Source organism: Kogia breviceps, chromosome 12 (assembly GCF_026419965.1).
Source record: "Kogia breviceps isolate mKogBre1 chromosome 12, mKogBre1 haplotype 1, whole genome shotgun sequence".
NCBI lineage: Eukaryota > Metazoa > Chordata > Mammalia > Artiodactyla > Physeteridae > Kogia > Kogia breviceps.
In genome coordinates, this window is record NC_081321.1 from 30411831 (window position 1) to 30426304 (window position 14474).

General features: G+C 33.6%; 1 protein-coding gene across 1 annotated transcript in view; it reads right to left on the reverse strand.

Moving 5' to 3' along the window:
• Positions 1–14474, reverse strand: part of CPNE8 (copine 8) — a 249780-nt gene that overhangs the window by 102808 nt on the left and 132498 nt on the right. The window contains 2 exon segments of the mRNA XM_059082256.2: positions 1478–1582; positions 8583–8686. Of these exon segments, the coding sequence (XP_058938239.1) occupies positions 1478–1582; positions 8583–8686 (209 nt within the window).

Consider the following 14474-nt stretch of genomic DNA (forward strand, 5'->3'; position numbering starts at 1 on the left):
AAAATAGTGTATGCTTTCAGGTTTTGCAAAATAGTTTAAACTTGATTTTGCTAATTTTAATATTATTCCTCAATTTATATCTTAAAAGAGGTTTCTAAAATCATCCGGATTTTTTTTTTTTTTTTTTTTTTTTTTTTTTTTTTTTTTTTTGGTGCTAGGCGGGCCTCTCACTGTTGTGGCCTCTCCCGTTGCAGAGCACAGGCTCCAGTTGCGCAGGCTCAGCGGCCATGGCTCACGGGCCCAGCCGCTCCGCGGCACGTGGGATCCTCCCGGACCGGGGCATGAACCCGTGTCCCCTGCATCGGCAGGCGGACTCTCAACCACTGCGCCACCAGGGAAGACCGCCATACGGATTTTTAATTCTTTAAACAGAGTAGGAAAGTATATGGGAAAAGCATTTATAGTTTGACATAGCTTCTCAATGGAGAGGTATAGAGCTACTCCTCCACTCTTCAAAACCATTATCTTAGAGAAGTATTTCTCAAACTCAGCATGGATCAGAATCACATGGAGGGCTTGTCAAAATGTGAATTGTTGGACCTCATGCCCAGTGTTCCCAGTTCAGTAGCCCTGGGTTGGGCCCAAGACTTAAATTTCTACAAGTTTCATCAGGTGCTGCTGATGCTGCTAACTAGGAACCATATTATAAGCATCACTTTCTTATAATGAGTCCAATTAAATATAGTTATGATACTATTAATTGAATAAAGTGACAGTCAAGTAGCATAATAAATTTTAAAGTAAATTTAATGACATATACCAATCAATAGTTCTTTCTATGATATTTGTTAATATAATAAATCTTCATTTTTCTAATATATGAGTAATAAGACAAAAAAGTATCTTTGGGGGTGAATAGGGGTTTTTGTATTATAATCTTAAAATCAACTTTCATAAGAAAAAGAAAACAACTTTGATACTAAGAAATCTTCAGATATATTGTGGGAAGATCTTCAGGGCCACCTCACCCACTTATTTGTAAAACACCAGAATTTCCCTGTTCTGCATCTCTAGAACTTTTATAATTCAGCAACCATGGGAGCAGTGATGTCAAATAGGATTCTCAGGAGTAAATCAGGGTTTATAACATATGTAGTCATAATCTTATGTATCTTGTATATTTACTTATTCCTCTCTAGAAAGATAATACCAAATGAAAATCTTGAGGCAATGAAAATTCTGGGATGACTTTTGAATATGTTAAACAAATATTCAATATATTTTTAGCACTTTGCACATTTTTTCTTGAAAAATTAGTTAAACCAAATTTTAACTTCTCATATTATCCCTCCTCCCCAAATCATTGTGGACTAAAAAAAAGTTATTTAAAATATTCTGAATAAATCAGCTATGCTTTTATAAATACACACTTACATTGGTAAAGAAGCCAACTTAATTTTTAAAATTCAACTTAGATTATTGGATACAAAATCTATAGTGAATATTCAAAACTCAGAAAAGTTGTCATTTACTTTACCTGTCATAATCGCCATTACATAAAGCTCTGACTGAGATCTTGAATGCTTGCCATATAGGATTTAGAGTGTTTTTGACAACTTCTGTTTTATGACAAATTGTAAAACTGTAAAAAAAAAGGTTTCAGTTATTTTCATGATTCAGTTATATTTTTAGTAGTAATTTTTCTGTTTCTTTTTGTGCAGAGTACATGTTACCAGTCCCTCTGTTGCTGCTATATCAGTCAATAAAAAGAGATTTGCAGTTTTAAAACTTTAAAGATTAGCTCATCATAACATAAAGCAATGAGATTACTAAAAATGATCTGCAAATTCAATAAATCCTAAAGCTGCATTGTAAATACTCTCTATAAAAATTGTGGTGACAAATTGATACAGTGAAAATTATCCATGTGTCACTAAGAATATGAAGGTCATCAGTAACCCTGAGAAGGGCAGTTTTGTTGGAGTGCTGGAGACAAAAATCTGGTTGGAATGGGTTTAAGAAAGAGAATTTTGTTGGAGTGCTGGAGACAAAAATCTGGTTGGAATGGGTTTAAGAAAGAGAAGAGAAACTGAGGCAGAGTGCATAAACAACACTTCTGAGCAGTTTAGCTGTAAAGAGAAAAAGAGAAATTGGGGATAGCTTAAAGGGGAAAGATTAGTCAAGCGAAAGGTTTGTTTTTTGTTACTTTTAAATTTTTTCCAACATGAAAGAAATAACAGCAAGGTTGAATGCTAAAGGAAAATGTACATTAGAGAGAAAACAATCTGTGATGCATGAAAGAAAGGGGATAAAAGATAGAGCAATGTCCTGAAGTAGATGGAAGTGGATGGGATAGAGGGAATCAATGGAGGGGTTGGCCTTGGGAGCACACATAGTCACTGCAGAGCATTCAGGAAGGCCGAGCACAAGGGTAGATGCTGTGATGGGATCTTGAGGAAGTTCTCCAATTGCTTCTATTTTCTTTCTAAATAGAAAGCAAGATAACCAGCATAGAAGAAAGAGGGCAAAAGTGCTAGTGTCTGGAAGGAGGGAAAACTGATGGATTAAGGAAAGGGAGTAAGATTCCTGGGGAGGGCTAAGGGCCTATTTAACATTAACATAATAAATTTATAGTGAGGCCACTCAGTATGTGGTTCTTTCTTTCTTTAAACTGTTGACTCTATATACCTAAAGAATCCCTAGAGGGAAGAAACACAGCAATTCAAGAATATATAAAAAGGGGTAGAATCCATGGAGCCTTAAACTAGGTTTTCTGATACAAATTCCAGTATTGTTTCCACTGAATCACTCAATCCCCAGACATCAATCAGGTCCTGGAAATGTTCTTGCCTAAATGCAAATTTATGCAGCAGTTACTGAGCTATAAAATGTTTTAAATAATCTTGATTAGAACAATACCTAAACTCAACCTTCACTAAAACCTTAGTCATGAAGTGTTCTAAATTCAAGGGATCCCTCTAGTAGTAATGAAAATGAGAATATTAATAACTACCATAGTGAACATACTGTAAGTAACCCCCACAAGGAAATAATCTCATTTTGAAAGGGCCTTGAGTCAATTTTCCTCTTATCAGGCTTTCTTGCCTTCTCTCAGCATTAAGAGATCAAACAGAAACATAATATAAATGGATCATGTATTCAATTTAATATTTATGGTATTAGTGCCATACTCTTCCTGGTAAGTATCCTCACCTATCTAAAGAAAATCATGTTACTAAATTACAGAGCTCAAGAGAATATGTGTGTATATAATATGGTCAAATGCTCTGAAAGTTGAGTCACCCAAAGCAATGTAAGAATCACTGGGAGCAAAAGACATGAAAAAGATAGAGGATAGAGAAGACTCTAAAAGGTTAATCAACAGCCAACATCGTCCTCAATGGTGAAAAACTGAAACCATTTCCACTAAGATCAGGAAAAAGACAAAGTTGCCCACTCTCACCACTATTATTCAACATAGTTTTGGATGTTTTAGCCACAGTAATCAGAGAACAAAAAGAAATAAAAGGAATCCAAATCGGAAAATAAGTAAAGCTGTCACTGTTTGCAGATGACATGATACTATACATAGAGAATCCTAAAGCTGCTACCAGAAATCTATGCGAGCTAATCAATGGATTTGGTAAAGTAGCAGGGTACAAAATTAATGCACAGAAATCTCTGGCATTCTTATACACCAATGATGAAAAATCTGAAAGTGAAATTAAGAAAACACTCCCATTTACCATTGCAACAAAAAGAATAAAATATCTAGAAATACACCTACCTAAGGGGACAACAGACCTGTAGGCAGGAAATTAGAAAACACTGATGAAAGAAAATAAAGATACACATAGATACAGAGATATACCATGTTCTTTGATTGGAAGAATCAACATTGTGAAAATGACTCTACCACCCAAAGCAATCTACAAATTCAATGAAATCCCTATCAAACTACCAATGGCATTTTTCACAGAACTAGAACAAAAAATTTCACAATTTGTATGGAAACACAAAAGACCCCGAATAGCTAAAGCAATCTTGAGAAAGAAAAATGGAACTGGAGGAATCAGGCTCCCTGACTTCAGGCTATACTACAAGGCTACAGTAATCAAGACAGTATTTCCTAGAGAAATGGAAATAAAAACAAAAACAAACAAATGGGACCTAATGAAACTTAAAAGCTTTTGCACAGCAAAGCAAACCATAAACAAGACCAAAAGACAACCCTCAGAATGGGAGAAAATATTTGCAAATGAAGCAATGGACAAAGGATTAATCTCTAAAATTTACAAGCAGCCCATGCAGCTCAATATCAAAAAAACAAAAAACCCAATCCAAAAATGGGCAGAAGACCTAAATAGACATTTCTCCAAAGAAGATGTACAGATTGCCAACAAACACATGAAAGAATGCTCAACATCATTAATCATTAGAGAAATGCAAATCAAAACTACAATGAGATATCATCTCACACTGGTCAGAATGGCCATCATCAAAAACTCTACATACAATAAATGCTGGAGAGGGTATGGAGAAAAGGGAACTCTCTTGCACTGTTGGTGGGAATGTAAATTGATACAGCCACTATGGAGAACAGTATGGAGGTTCCTTAAAAACCTACAAATAGAACTACCATATGACCCAGCAATCCCACTACTGGGCATATAACCTGAGAAAACCATAATTCAAAAGAGTCATGTACCAAAATGTTCATTGCAGCTCTATTTACAATAGCCAGGACATGGAAGCAACCTAAGTGTCCATCAACAGATGAATGTATAACGAAGATCTGGCACATACATACAATGGAATATTACTCAGCCATGAAAAGAAATGAAATTGAGTTATTTGTGATGAGGTGGACGGACATAAAGTCTGTCATACAGAGTGAAGTAAGTCAGAAAGAGAAAAACAAATACCATATACTAACACATATATATGGAATCTAAGAAAAAAAAAAAGGTCATGAAGAACCTAGGGGTAAGATGGGAATAAAGACACAGACCTACTAGAAAATGGACCTGAGGATATGGGGAGGGGGAATGGTAAGCTGTGACAAAGTGAGAGAGTGGCATGGACTTATATACACTACCAAATGTAAAATAGATAGCTAGTGGGAAGCAGCCGCATAGCACAGGGAGATCAGCTCAGTGCTGTGTGACCACCTAGAGGGGTGGGATAGGGAGGGTGGGAGGGAGGGAGATGCAAGAGATATGGGAACATACATATATGTATAACTGATTCACTTTGTTTTAAAGCAGAAACTAAGACACCATTGTAAAGCAATTATACTCCAATAAAGATGTTAAGAAAAAATAAAATAAAAAATAAAAGGTTAATCAAAATATCTAAAGCAGAGGGAAGAAAATTAGAGGAGATAAGGGAGACATAGGCAGGAGAAAAACAGAGGGAATCAAATGAGAAAAAGTAAAAGTACACAAAAATGGTTAAGAAAAATTCATAGGGACAAAAGTATGCATATTGTTTTCATAAACAGGCATCTGACTATCTTCATAGCACTAAATATTCTTAAAGATTTACAAAGGGACTTTCTGTTCTTCTCTTATATCATATTCTAATATATACCAATCTTTGGTATGGTGATAGATACAGATACCTAGGTATATAGGTATCTAGATAGGTAGGTAGAAGATAGATAGATGGATTATAGATAGATAGATAGTAGAGTAAATGGATAGAGAGCTAGATAGAGATAGAGTGACCAATGAACCATCTTCAAACGAACGTGCTCAAAAATCTACTGACTTCTAGGCCTTTTTGCTTACAGTTAAATCAAAATTTCTGTCATATTCCTAGAATTAGCAGCCATAGTAATTAAATACTTTGAAACTTCTTCTCTTAATAAAGTGACTCACCTTTTTAGTGAGCTACTTGTAAGTGAGGTAGTCATCTGTTTTCTATTAATCATTCTCATTTGTAAAGCATTAGATGTGATATAGACAGCAAAATCTCTCTAGTAATCCCAGCACTAGTGTAATTAGTGAAAATTCTAACAGGAGTCTGAGATAGCTCTTTCTACTATTCAGGAGTATTGCTATATAAATATAAATGTGTATGTATATATGTATAACACATAGTATTATAAGAAAAATATTTTTATTAAATAACCTGTGCTAAAATACTGTAAATGAAGCCAATTACCAAAAAACAGTTATTCCAAAGGAAAATTATTACCTAATTATGAATACAGGTCAAATTACTAAATAATGTGAAAGCAAGAAAATAAGAATTTATTATAATATATTATTTTGGATTTTCATTAATGCTTACAGTAGAAATTAAGTTTTACTCTTTCTTATAATATGAGCCTCAAACACTAGGCAACAAGCAATTTCTGAAGTAGCTCCATGTTCAAATACATGTTAAAAATGAAGATAAAATCTTTGCAGTTACAAAGACACACATAAAAATTGAGGAGGAAAAGCATTTTTATTCATTCAAAACTCATCAGAAGAAAACATATATATTAATACATATGCCCTAATATATATATTTGGATCTAGCTGGTAAACTATTTTCTGTGTGCATATGCAAGTGGAAAGTTTTCTGAAATGAGATTCACAAAATTTTAACAATAGTTATTTTTAAGTGATTTGAGATTTTTGGATTAGTTGCACTCAATGTTTATATTTTATTTAATCAACAAGTTAATACCATTTTTATAAGCATAATAAATTTTGTAATATATCTCTTACCAGTAGCATTAAATGTATGATAGCCTGAAATTCTATAATTGTACAACAAATACTTCTAAGAAAACTAGTAAGAATAAAATAGACAATTCAGGAAATAAGTCATTCAAACAGGAGGAAACATAAAAACTTTTTAATTCAAGAAAATTTGAACAATTCTTTAGTTTTTTTCCTAACTGTGAAATGACTGGAAAATATGATTATTTTCTCCACTGTCCAGTATTTTTCACATGGGTAAATTAGTGTTCAGATACAAATGCTACTCTAACATTTTCACCACCAAAATAGAAAAGAAGCATGCAAAATCCAACGATATGATACCAAACCAAAAATAACCAACAGCTGCTCAGTAGCTGTATCAGCAAAAATCATACACTATGTAAAGCTTCATTTTATATTGCTCAGTATAATCACTTTAAATAGCAAACTTTGTATTTTTATGTACCATTTTATACTTATTACATAACATTAACATGTATAATTTCACTTATAAGTGAAGCAGGTTACATTTTTTTTACATTCTATTCTCCTCATTTTAATCTCCAAATGACATTTTCTCTTTAGCTAATATTTTATTATGCACAGTTAAGGAAAACAGAAGAGGAAACATTATACCATAAGATAATAATAATAACAGCTAACATAATTATTATGTTAGGGAAGCTTCTAGATGATTTTTGTGTAGTAACTCATTTAATACTCTCAACAGCCCTGGGAGATAACTATGATCATAGCCCATTTTACAGATGAGGAAACTGAGTGTCATATGAGTTTAAAAACTTGCTTAGGGTCCCATAGCTATTAAGTAGCAGGGTCATGGTTTACACCTAGGCAGCAGGACCTTATTTAGCTCATAAATTTGACCACTAAACTTTTTCATTACTACTGATGATACAATAAGAATCATAGAAGATAACAATAAAATGTATTTCATGGTAGAATCATATGTATTAAATTATACTCTGTACAATGGAATACTACTCAGCTATAAAAAAGAATGAAAACTTTGCCATTTGCAATAACATGGATGGACTTAGAGGATACTATGTTAAGTGAAATAAGTCAGACAGAGAAAGACATGTACTGTATGATATTACTTATATGTGGAATCTAAAAAATACAACAAACTAGTGAATATAACAAAAAAGAAGCAGACTCATGGATATAGAGAACAAACTAGTGGTTACCAGTGATGAAAGGGGAGAGAGGAGCTATGTTGGGGTAGGGGAATAAGAGGTACAAACTATTTTGTATAAAATAAGCTACAAGGATATAGTACAATATAGGGAATACAGCCACTATTGTAAAATCATTATAAATGAAGTGCAATCTTTAAAAATTGTGAATCACTATATTGTACACCTCTAACTCATAATATTGTATATCAACTATACTTCAATAAAAAATTAAAATGAATTATATTCTATAATACATTTTCAAATCACATAGAAACCAGTCTAATCGTAACTGGTAAAATATTCAAATTACTAGAGGGTAATGAAAATTTTTCCTGAATGTTAGATATCATTGAAAAAATGCTGTAGTATAAAAAGCAACCCCTAAACTCCATATTCTTCTTCAAGAAATTGGCTTAAGGGTTCAATTCTATAACAAAATAGTTTCATAATTTTAGATTTCCACAAACATATAAATCTTCCATTCTATTAAGGCAATAATATAATTTTAGGAAAAGCAAAGAGGAAATGTTTATATGAAGCTGAAAATCATTTATTATAAATATCAAACAAAACATATAAAATGCCTATAAAGTTACACATTACTGAGAATAAAAAATCAAATCAATTTTTTGAATACCAAAATATTTTACTTTTTATCAATTTAATATGAATATCTGAGAAAAAGTGATAATTTAAAGTCATACTTATAATAGTCTTAAAATTCATAAAAGATAAATAAATCTACCTGCCATCTTCATTACTTCGATAAAATACAAGAAAAGGATCTGATTTTCCAAAGAAGTCCTTCTTGTCCAATTTGTTTGCACAAAATTGCATCAGAACAGCATCCTACAAACAAAATTAATAAAACAGCTCAAAACCTGGGTGAAAAATAACTAGAAACTGCAGATCACAAGCAAGACTTAACAAGAAAGCAAATTTTTCCATTTTAATACAAATGGCCAAATGTGGGAGAATTCCAGACAACATAAAATTGTTTTTAAAGGACTATAAGACTAAAAAATTGACTTCTGGAAGTTTTTGTTCTAGTCACAGAACTATTACTTATTAAAACCCTTCAACATTTCCTGCCCCAGAAAAGTGCTATTAAACTGGATAATTCTATGTACCCAATATTGTAATACAACATCTCTATTTGTATCTTCAGTTATTCAGGTGGATAATTTCCTAAGGAAATATTTACTAAGCATCTACTACGTATCTACCATGTATTAGATGTTGAGATTCATTAGATGATTAGATGAAGCAAAAGACAGATCCAGACTGACAACACAGTTTGCTATCTAAAGGGGAAAAAAGGTTCCTTCTTATTATATAAAAGTGTACCACAATTTCTAAATAGCTACATTTCAAAATAACATATTATATAGGGCTTGAAGTAAAGTAAAGCACTTTCACTTTCACCTGTAATTTAAATCACTTATTTGTATATTAACTATTTTGTCAAACCAATCATTTTTATCAATTCATAGACTCAAGCACTCATAACCTACATGATTTAGCTTAAAGGTAAACAAGATGAGGTATCATAAATCAAGGAAGTTAAAATTATTCAATGATGATAAGCAATATATAAAGGGTATAAATTGTATAGTAATTTAAAAATTAAAATCAGTATTTTAGATGTTTTTTTTTAACTGAAAGGAGATGTTAACAATTTTTGAAGCAGGTGGAGGATCAAAGTAATTCACATTAAATCAAGAAGTCAACAGTTTTAAATATTACTTGGTGAAAACGTTAATTCACCACTTCATTTTGCAGAGTTCAGAAATACTTATTAAGCATCTTCACATATATTAAAATGCCCTTAGGAGAAAGTGGTTTTCCAAGAACATGGGACAAAGACATTGTTCATTTTTTTTTAAGTGCAAATTTTTTTTATTGTTCTTGCCACAGAAATAAATCACTCCTTTAAGACATTTTTCCAAAGCACCTAAAACAAAACACAAATTACCATAAAACATTCTGATGTACTTAAATACATAGTAGAATCCTGAAATGTGTATATTTCAAATAAATGCTGACTAAAACTCAGAGACTAAATATTATTAAAACATGAATTTTCATACGATCACTGGTAAATGTAATACCAAATTGTAGTTTTTCAAATTATATTTCATAAGGCTTGCAAAATGAATAAATGACTCAACAGAAAAAAATTTCTTTCAATGCACCGAATGATATAAACTTGGGGAAAATATTTTTTGTAATTACTCAGGGTAATAACTTAGGAGAGATTCCACCTATATCAAGCACAAAACAAATCTAACTTCTGGGGAAAAAAACAAGCATTTACTACTTCTAGAAATATACAAGCATCATTACAGTTGTTTTTTTTTTTAACTCTTATGCTTAATGCTACCCTGAAATAATTTTAAGACCTTTCTTTAATACTCCACACCACTGTAACAAATTTCCTATTGAAGAAATCCACTTAAATGTTCATAGGCATTTCTAACAAGTTCAAATCAAACTTGTTTCTCCAGTAATTTTTCCCAACTCAATGAGTGACCCATCATCCACCCAAAGTGCTCAAGGAAGTTGTCCTGGACTCTTCCCTTTCCTGAGCTTTTATCCAATCCATTATCAAGTTGCATAATGCTATCTCTAAAAAATTTCTCAAATCTTCAATCCAGCTACACAGGCATCACCTTAGTCCAAGCCAACCTCTTCTCTCACCTGGACATGCACATTGGCATTTATTCCTTTCTCCCTCTTCCACCTATCCAATCCATAGATCCACCTTCTTGGACCTATCCAATCGATTCTCCATTCAGCAGAGAGAGTAATGGACTTAAAACATCAAAGAAATTAATTTTGTTCAAAACTTAAAATTACTCAAGGCTTTCCCTTGCATTTAGGATAAACACAGAATCTTTAACTTTGTCTACAAAAGCCCAACACCAAACAAGCTCTCTGAGCAGACTTTTCCACCTTTATCTGGCAAAGTTTTATCTCAATCATTCCCCCACTCCCATCCCCTTGTTAACTAACACACACCAGACACACTCTTTCCCTCTTTGGGCCCTATACAAGCTGTGTGCTCTGCTGGAAATCTTACCCTTTGGCTGACAAACCATTACTTGGGTCTAAGCTAAAATGGAATTTTCTCAAAGAGTCCCAAAGTTACCTCCACCCAATATAAATTATGATTCTTCATGGTACTCTCTCATATTTATCATTTAGAACACATCATGAAATATTTACCTATACAGTCATCTGATTAATGTCCGGCTTTTCCACAAACTACATGTTTATTAGAGAAAAGGACAAGGGTTGCTTGTTGTTGTTTTTTCTTGCCATTGTATTTCAAGCTTCCTTTCCAGGGACTAGCACGTTATACATTTTTTGAATATTTTTGAATCAATCAATCAGAATGAAAAATATTCTTTGTGGACAATTTCAAGCTACCTTAAAAATACTGAGTGAAGAAACATTTCCAATACGACTTCAAAATTACTTTAATTCTTACTCTAGAATTTGACAAGATATATCACAAAAGTTGCATTTGAAATAAACTATGGTTGAGATAATTAGGATTACCACACTGAAAATAAACATATGTATAAATTTATAATTTATCCATTTCTCAAATATGGCCCATTTTTAATTCTGCAAAGTAACCATATGGAGGAGGTAATACTGTTGTCTATTAAGTGTGCAATAGCATTAACGTCTAAGAAAGCAATGTACATACCTTAATATAAAAATACTCAATTGCTAAAAATGCTAACTATCATTTGAGCCTTCAGTGAGTCACAATCTTTTTGTTGGTGGAGTCTTGCCTCGATGTTGATGGCTGCTGACTGATCAGGGTGGTGGTTGTTGAAGGTTGGGGTGGCTGTAGTGATTTCTTAAACTAAGACAACAATGAAATTTGCCCCATCAATTGACTTGTCCTTTCAGGATTGATTTCTCTGTAGCATTCAATGCTGTTTGACAGCATTTTACCTGTAGTTAGAACTTCTTTCAAAATCAGAGTCAACCCACTCAAACCTTGCTGTGGCTTTGTCATCTAAGCTTATGTAATACTCTAAATCCTTTGCTGTCCTTTCAACAATCTTCACAACATCTTCACCAGTAGATTCCATCTCAAGAAACCACTTTCATTGCTTATCCATAAGATGCAACCTGTCATCCATTTAAGTCTTACCATGAAATTGCAGCAATTCAGTCACATCTTCCGGCTCCACTTCCTATTCTAATTGTATTGCCATTTCCATAACATCAGCAGTGACTTCCTCCACTGGAGTCTTAAACCCCTCAAAGTCATCCGTGAGGGTTGGAATCAACTTCTTCCAAACTCCTGTTAATGCCAATATTTGGGCTTCTCCCCACGAATGTTCTTAATGTCATCTAGAATGGTGAATCCTTTCCAGAAGATTTTCAATTGACGTTGCCCAGATCCATCAGAGGAATCACTATCTGTGGTAGCTGTGGCTTTAGGAAATGTATTATTTCTTAAATAACAAGACTTGAAAGTCAATTTTACTCCTTGAGCCTCGGGCTGAAGAATGAGTGTTGTGTTAGCAAGCATGAAAGCAACATCAATCTTGTACAACTCCATCAGAGCTCTTGTGTGACCAGATGCATTGTCAATGAGCAATAATATTTTGGGTTTTGTTTTGTTTTGTTTATTTAACTTATTTTTCTATTGGAATATAATTGCTTTGCAATGTTGTGTTAGTTTCTGCTGTACAGTAAAGTGAATCAACTATACGTATACCTATATCCCGTCCCTCTTGGACCTCCCTCCCACCCCCAACCCCCATCCCACCCATCTAGGTCATCACAGAGCACCAAGCTGAGCTTCCTGTGCTTTACAGCATGTTCTAACTAGCTATCTGTTTTACACATGGTAGTGCATCCATGTCCATGTCTGTTCTCTACATCTATGTCCCTGTTCCTGCCCTACAAATAGGTTCAGCTGTACCATTTTCCTAGATTCTACATATATGTGTTAATATACAATAATTGGTTTTTTTTCTGGCTTACTTCACTCTGTATGACAGACTCTAGGTCCATCCCATCTATGTCTCTACAAATGACCTGATTTTGTTCCTTTTTATGGTTGATTAATATTCCATTGTATATATGTGCCACATCTTCTTTACCCATTCATCTGTTTTTGGACATTTAGGTTGTTTCCATGTCCTGGCTATTGTAAATAGTGCTGCAGTGAACACTGGGGTAGATGTCTCTATTTGAATTATGGTTTTCTCAGAGTACATGCCCAATAATGGGATTGTTGGGTCATATGATAGTTCTATTTTTAGTTTTTTAAGGAACCTCCATACTGTTTTCCATAGTGGCTGTTTCCATTTACATTCCCACCAAAAGTGTAAGAGTGTTCCCGTTTCTCCACACCCTCTCCAGCATTTATTACTTCTAGATTTTTTGATGATGGCCATTCTGACTGGTGTAAAGTAATACCTTATTGTAGTTTTGATTTGCATTTCTCTAATAATCAGTGATGAGCATCTTTTCATGTTCACCTTGGCCATCTGTATGTCTTCTTTGGTGAAATGTCTATTTAGGTCTTCCACCTAATTTTTAATTGGGTTGTTTGTTTTTTTTGACATTGAGCTCCACAAGCTGTTTGTATAGTTTAGAGATTAACCCTTTGTCTGTTGCTTTGTTTGCAAATATTTTCTCCCACTCCGAGGGTTGCATTTTCGTCTTGTTTATGGCTTCCTTTCCTGTGCAAAAGCTTTTAAGTTTAATTAGGTCCCATTTGTTTTTGTTTTTATTTTCATTACTCTAGGAGGTGGGTCAAAAAAGATCTTGCTGTGGTTTATGTCAAAGAGTGATTTTTCTCTAAGTGTTTTATAGTGTCCAGTCCTACATTTAGGTCTTTAATCAATTTCGAGTTTATTTTTGTGTATGCTGTTAGGTAGTGTTCGTATTTTTCTTTTACATGTAGTTGTCACTTTTCCTCGCACTGCTTATTAAAGTGGCTGTCTTTTCTCCATTGTATGTTCTTGCCTCCTTTGTCATAAATTAGGTGACCACACGTGCGTGGGTTTATCTCTGGGCTTTCTATCCTGTACCATTGATCTATATTTCTGTTATTGTGCCAGTACCATACCATCTTGATTACTGTAGCTTTGTAGTAATATTTTGAAAGGAATCATTTTTCTCTGAGCAGTTGGTCTCACCAGCAGGCTTAAAATATTCAGTAAACCATGCTGTAAACATGTGATATCATCCAGGCTTTGTTGTTCCATTTATACAGCACAGGCAGAGCAAATTTAGCATAATTCTTAGTGGTCCAAGGATTTTCTAAATGGTAAATCAACACTGGCTTCACCTTAAAGTCACTAGCTGCAAGACAAGAGAGTCTGCCTGCCCTTTGAAACTTTGAAGCAAGGCTCTGATTTCTCCTCTCTAGCTATGAAAGTCCTAATTTGAGTCTCCTTCCAATATAACGCTATTTCATGTACATTGAAAACCTGTTATTTAGTGCAGTGACCTTCACTAATTATCTTAGCACATCTGGATAACTTGCTGCAACTTCTCTATATATAAGCACCTGCTGATTCACCTGTACTACTTTTATGTTATGGACAGAGTTTCTTTCCTTAAACCTCATGAACCAACCTCTGCTAGCTTTGAA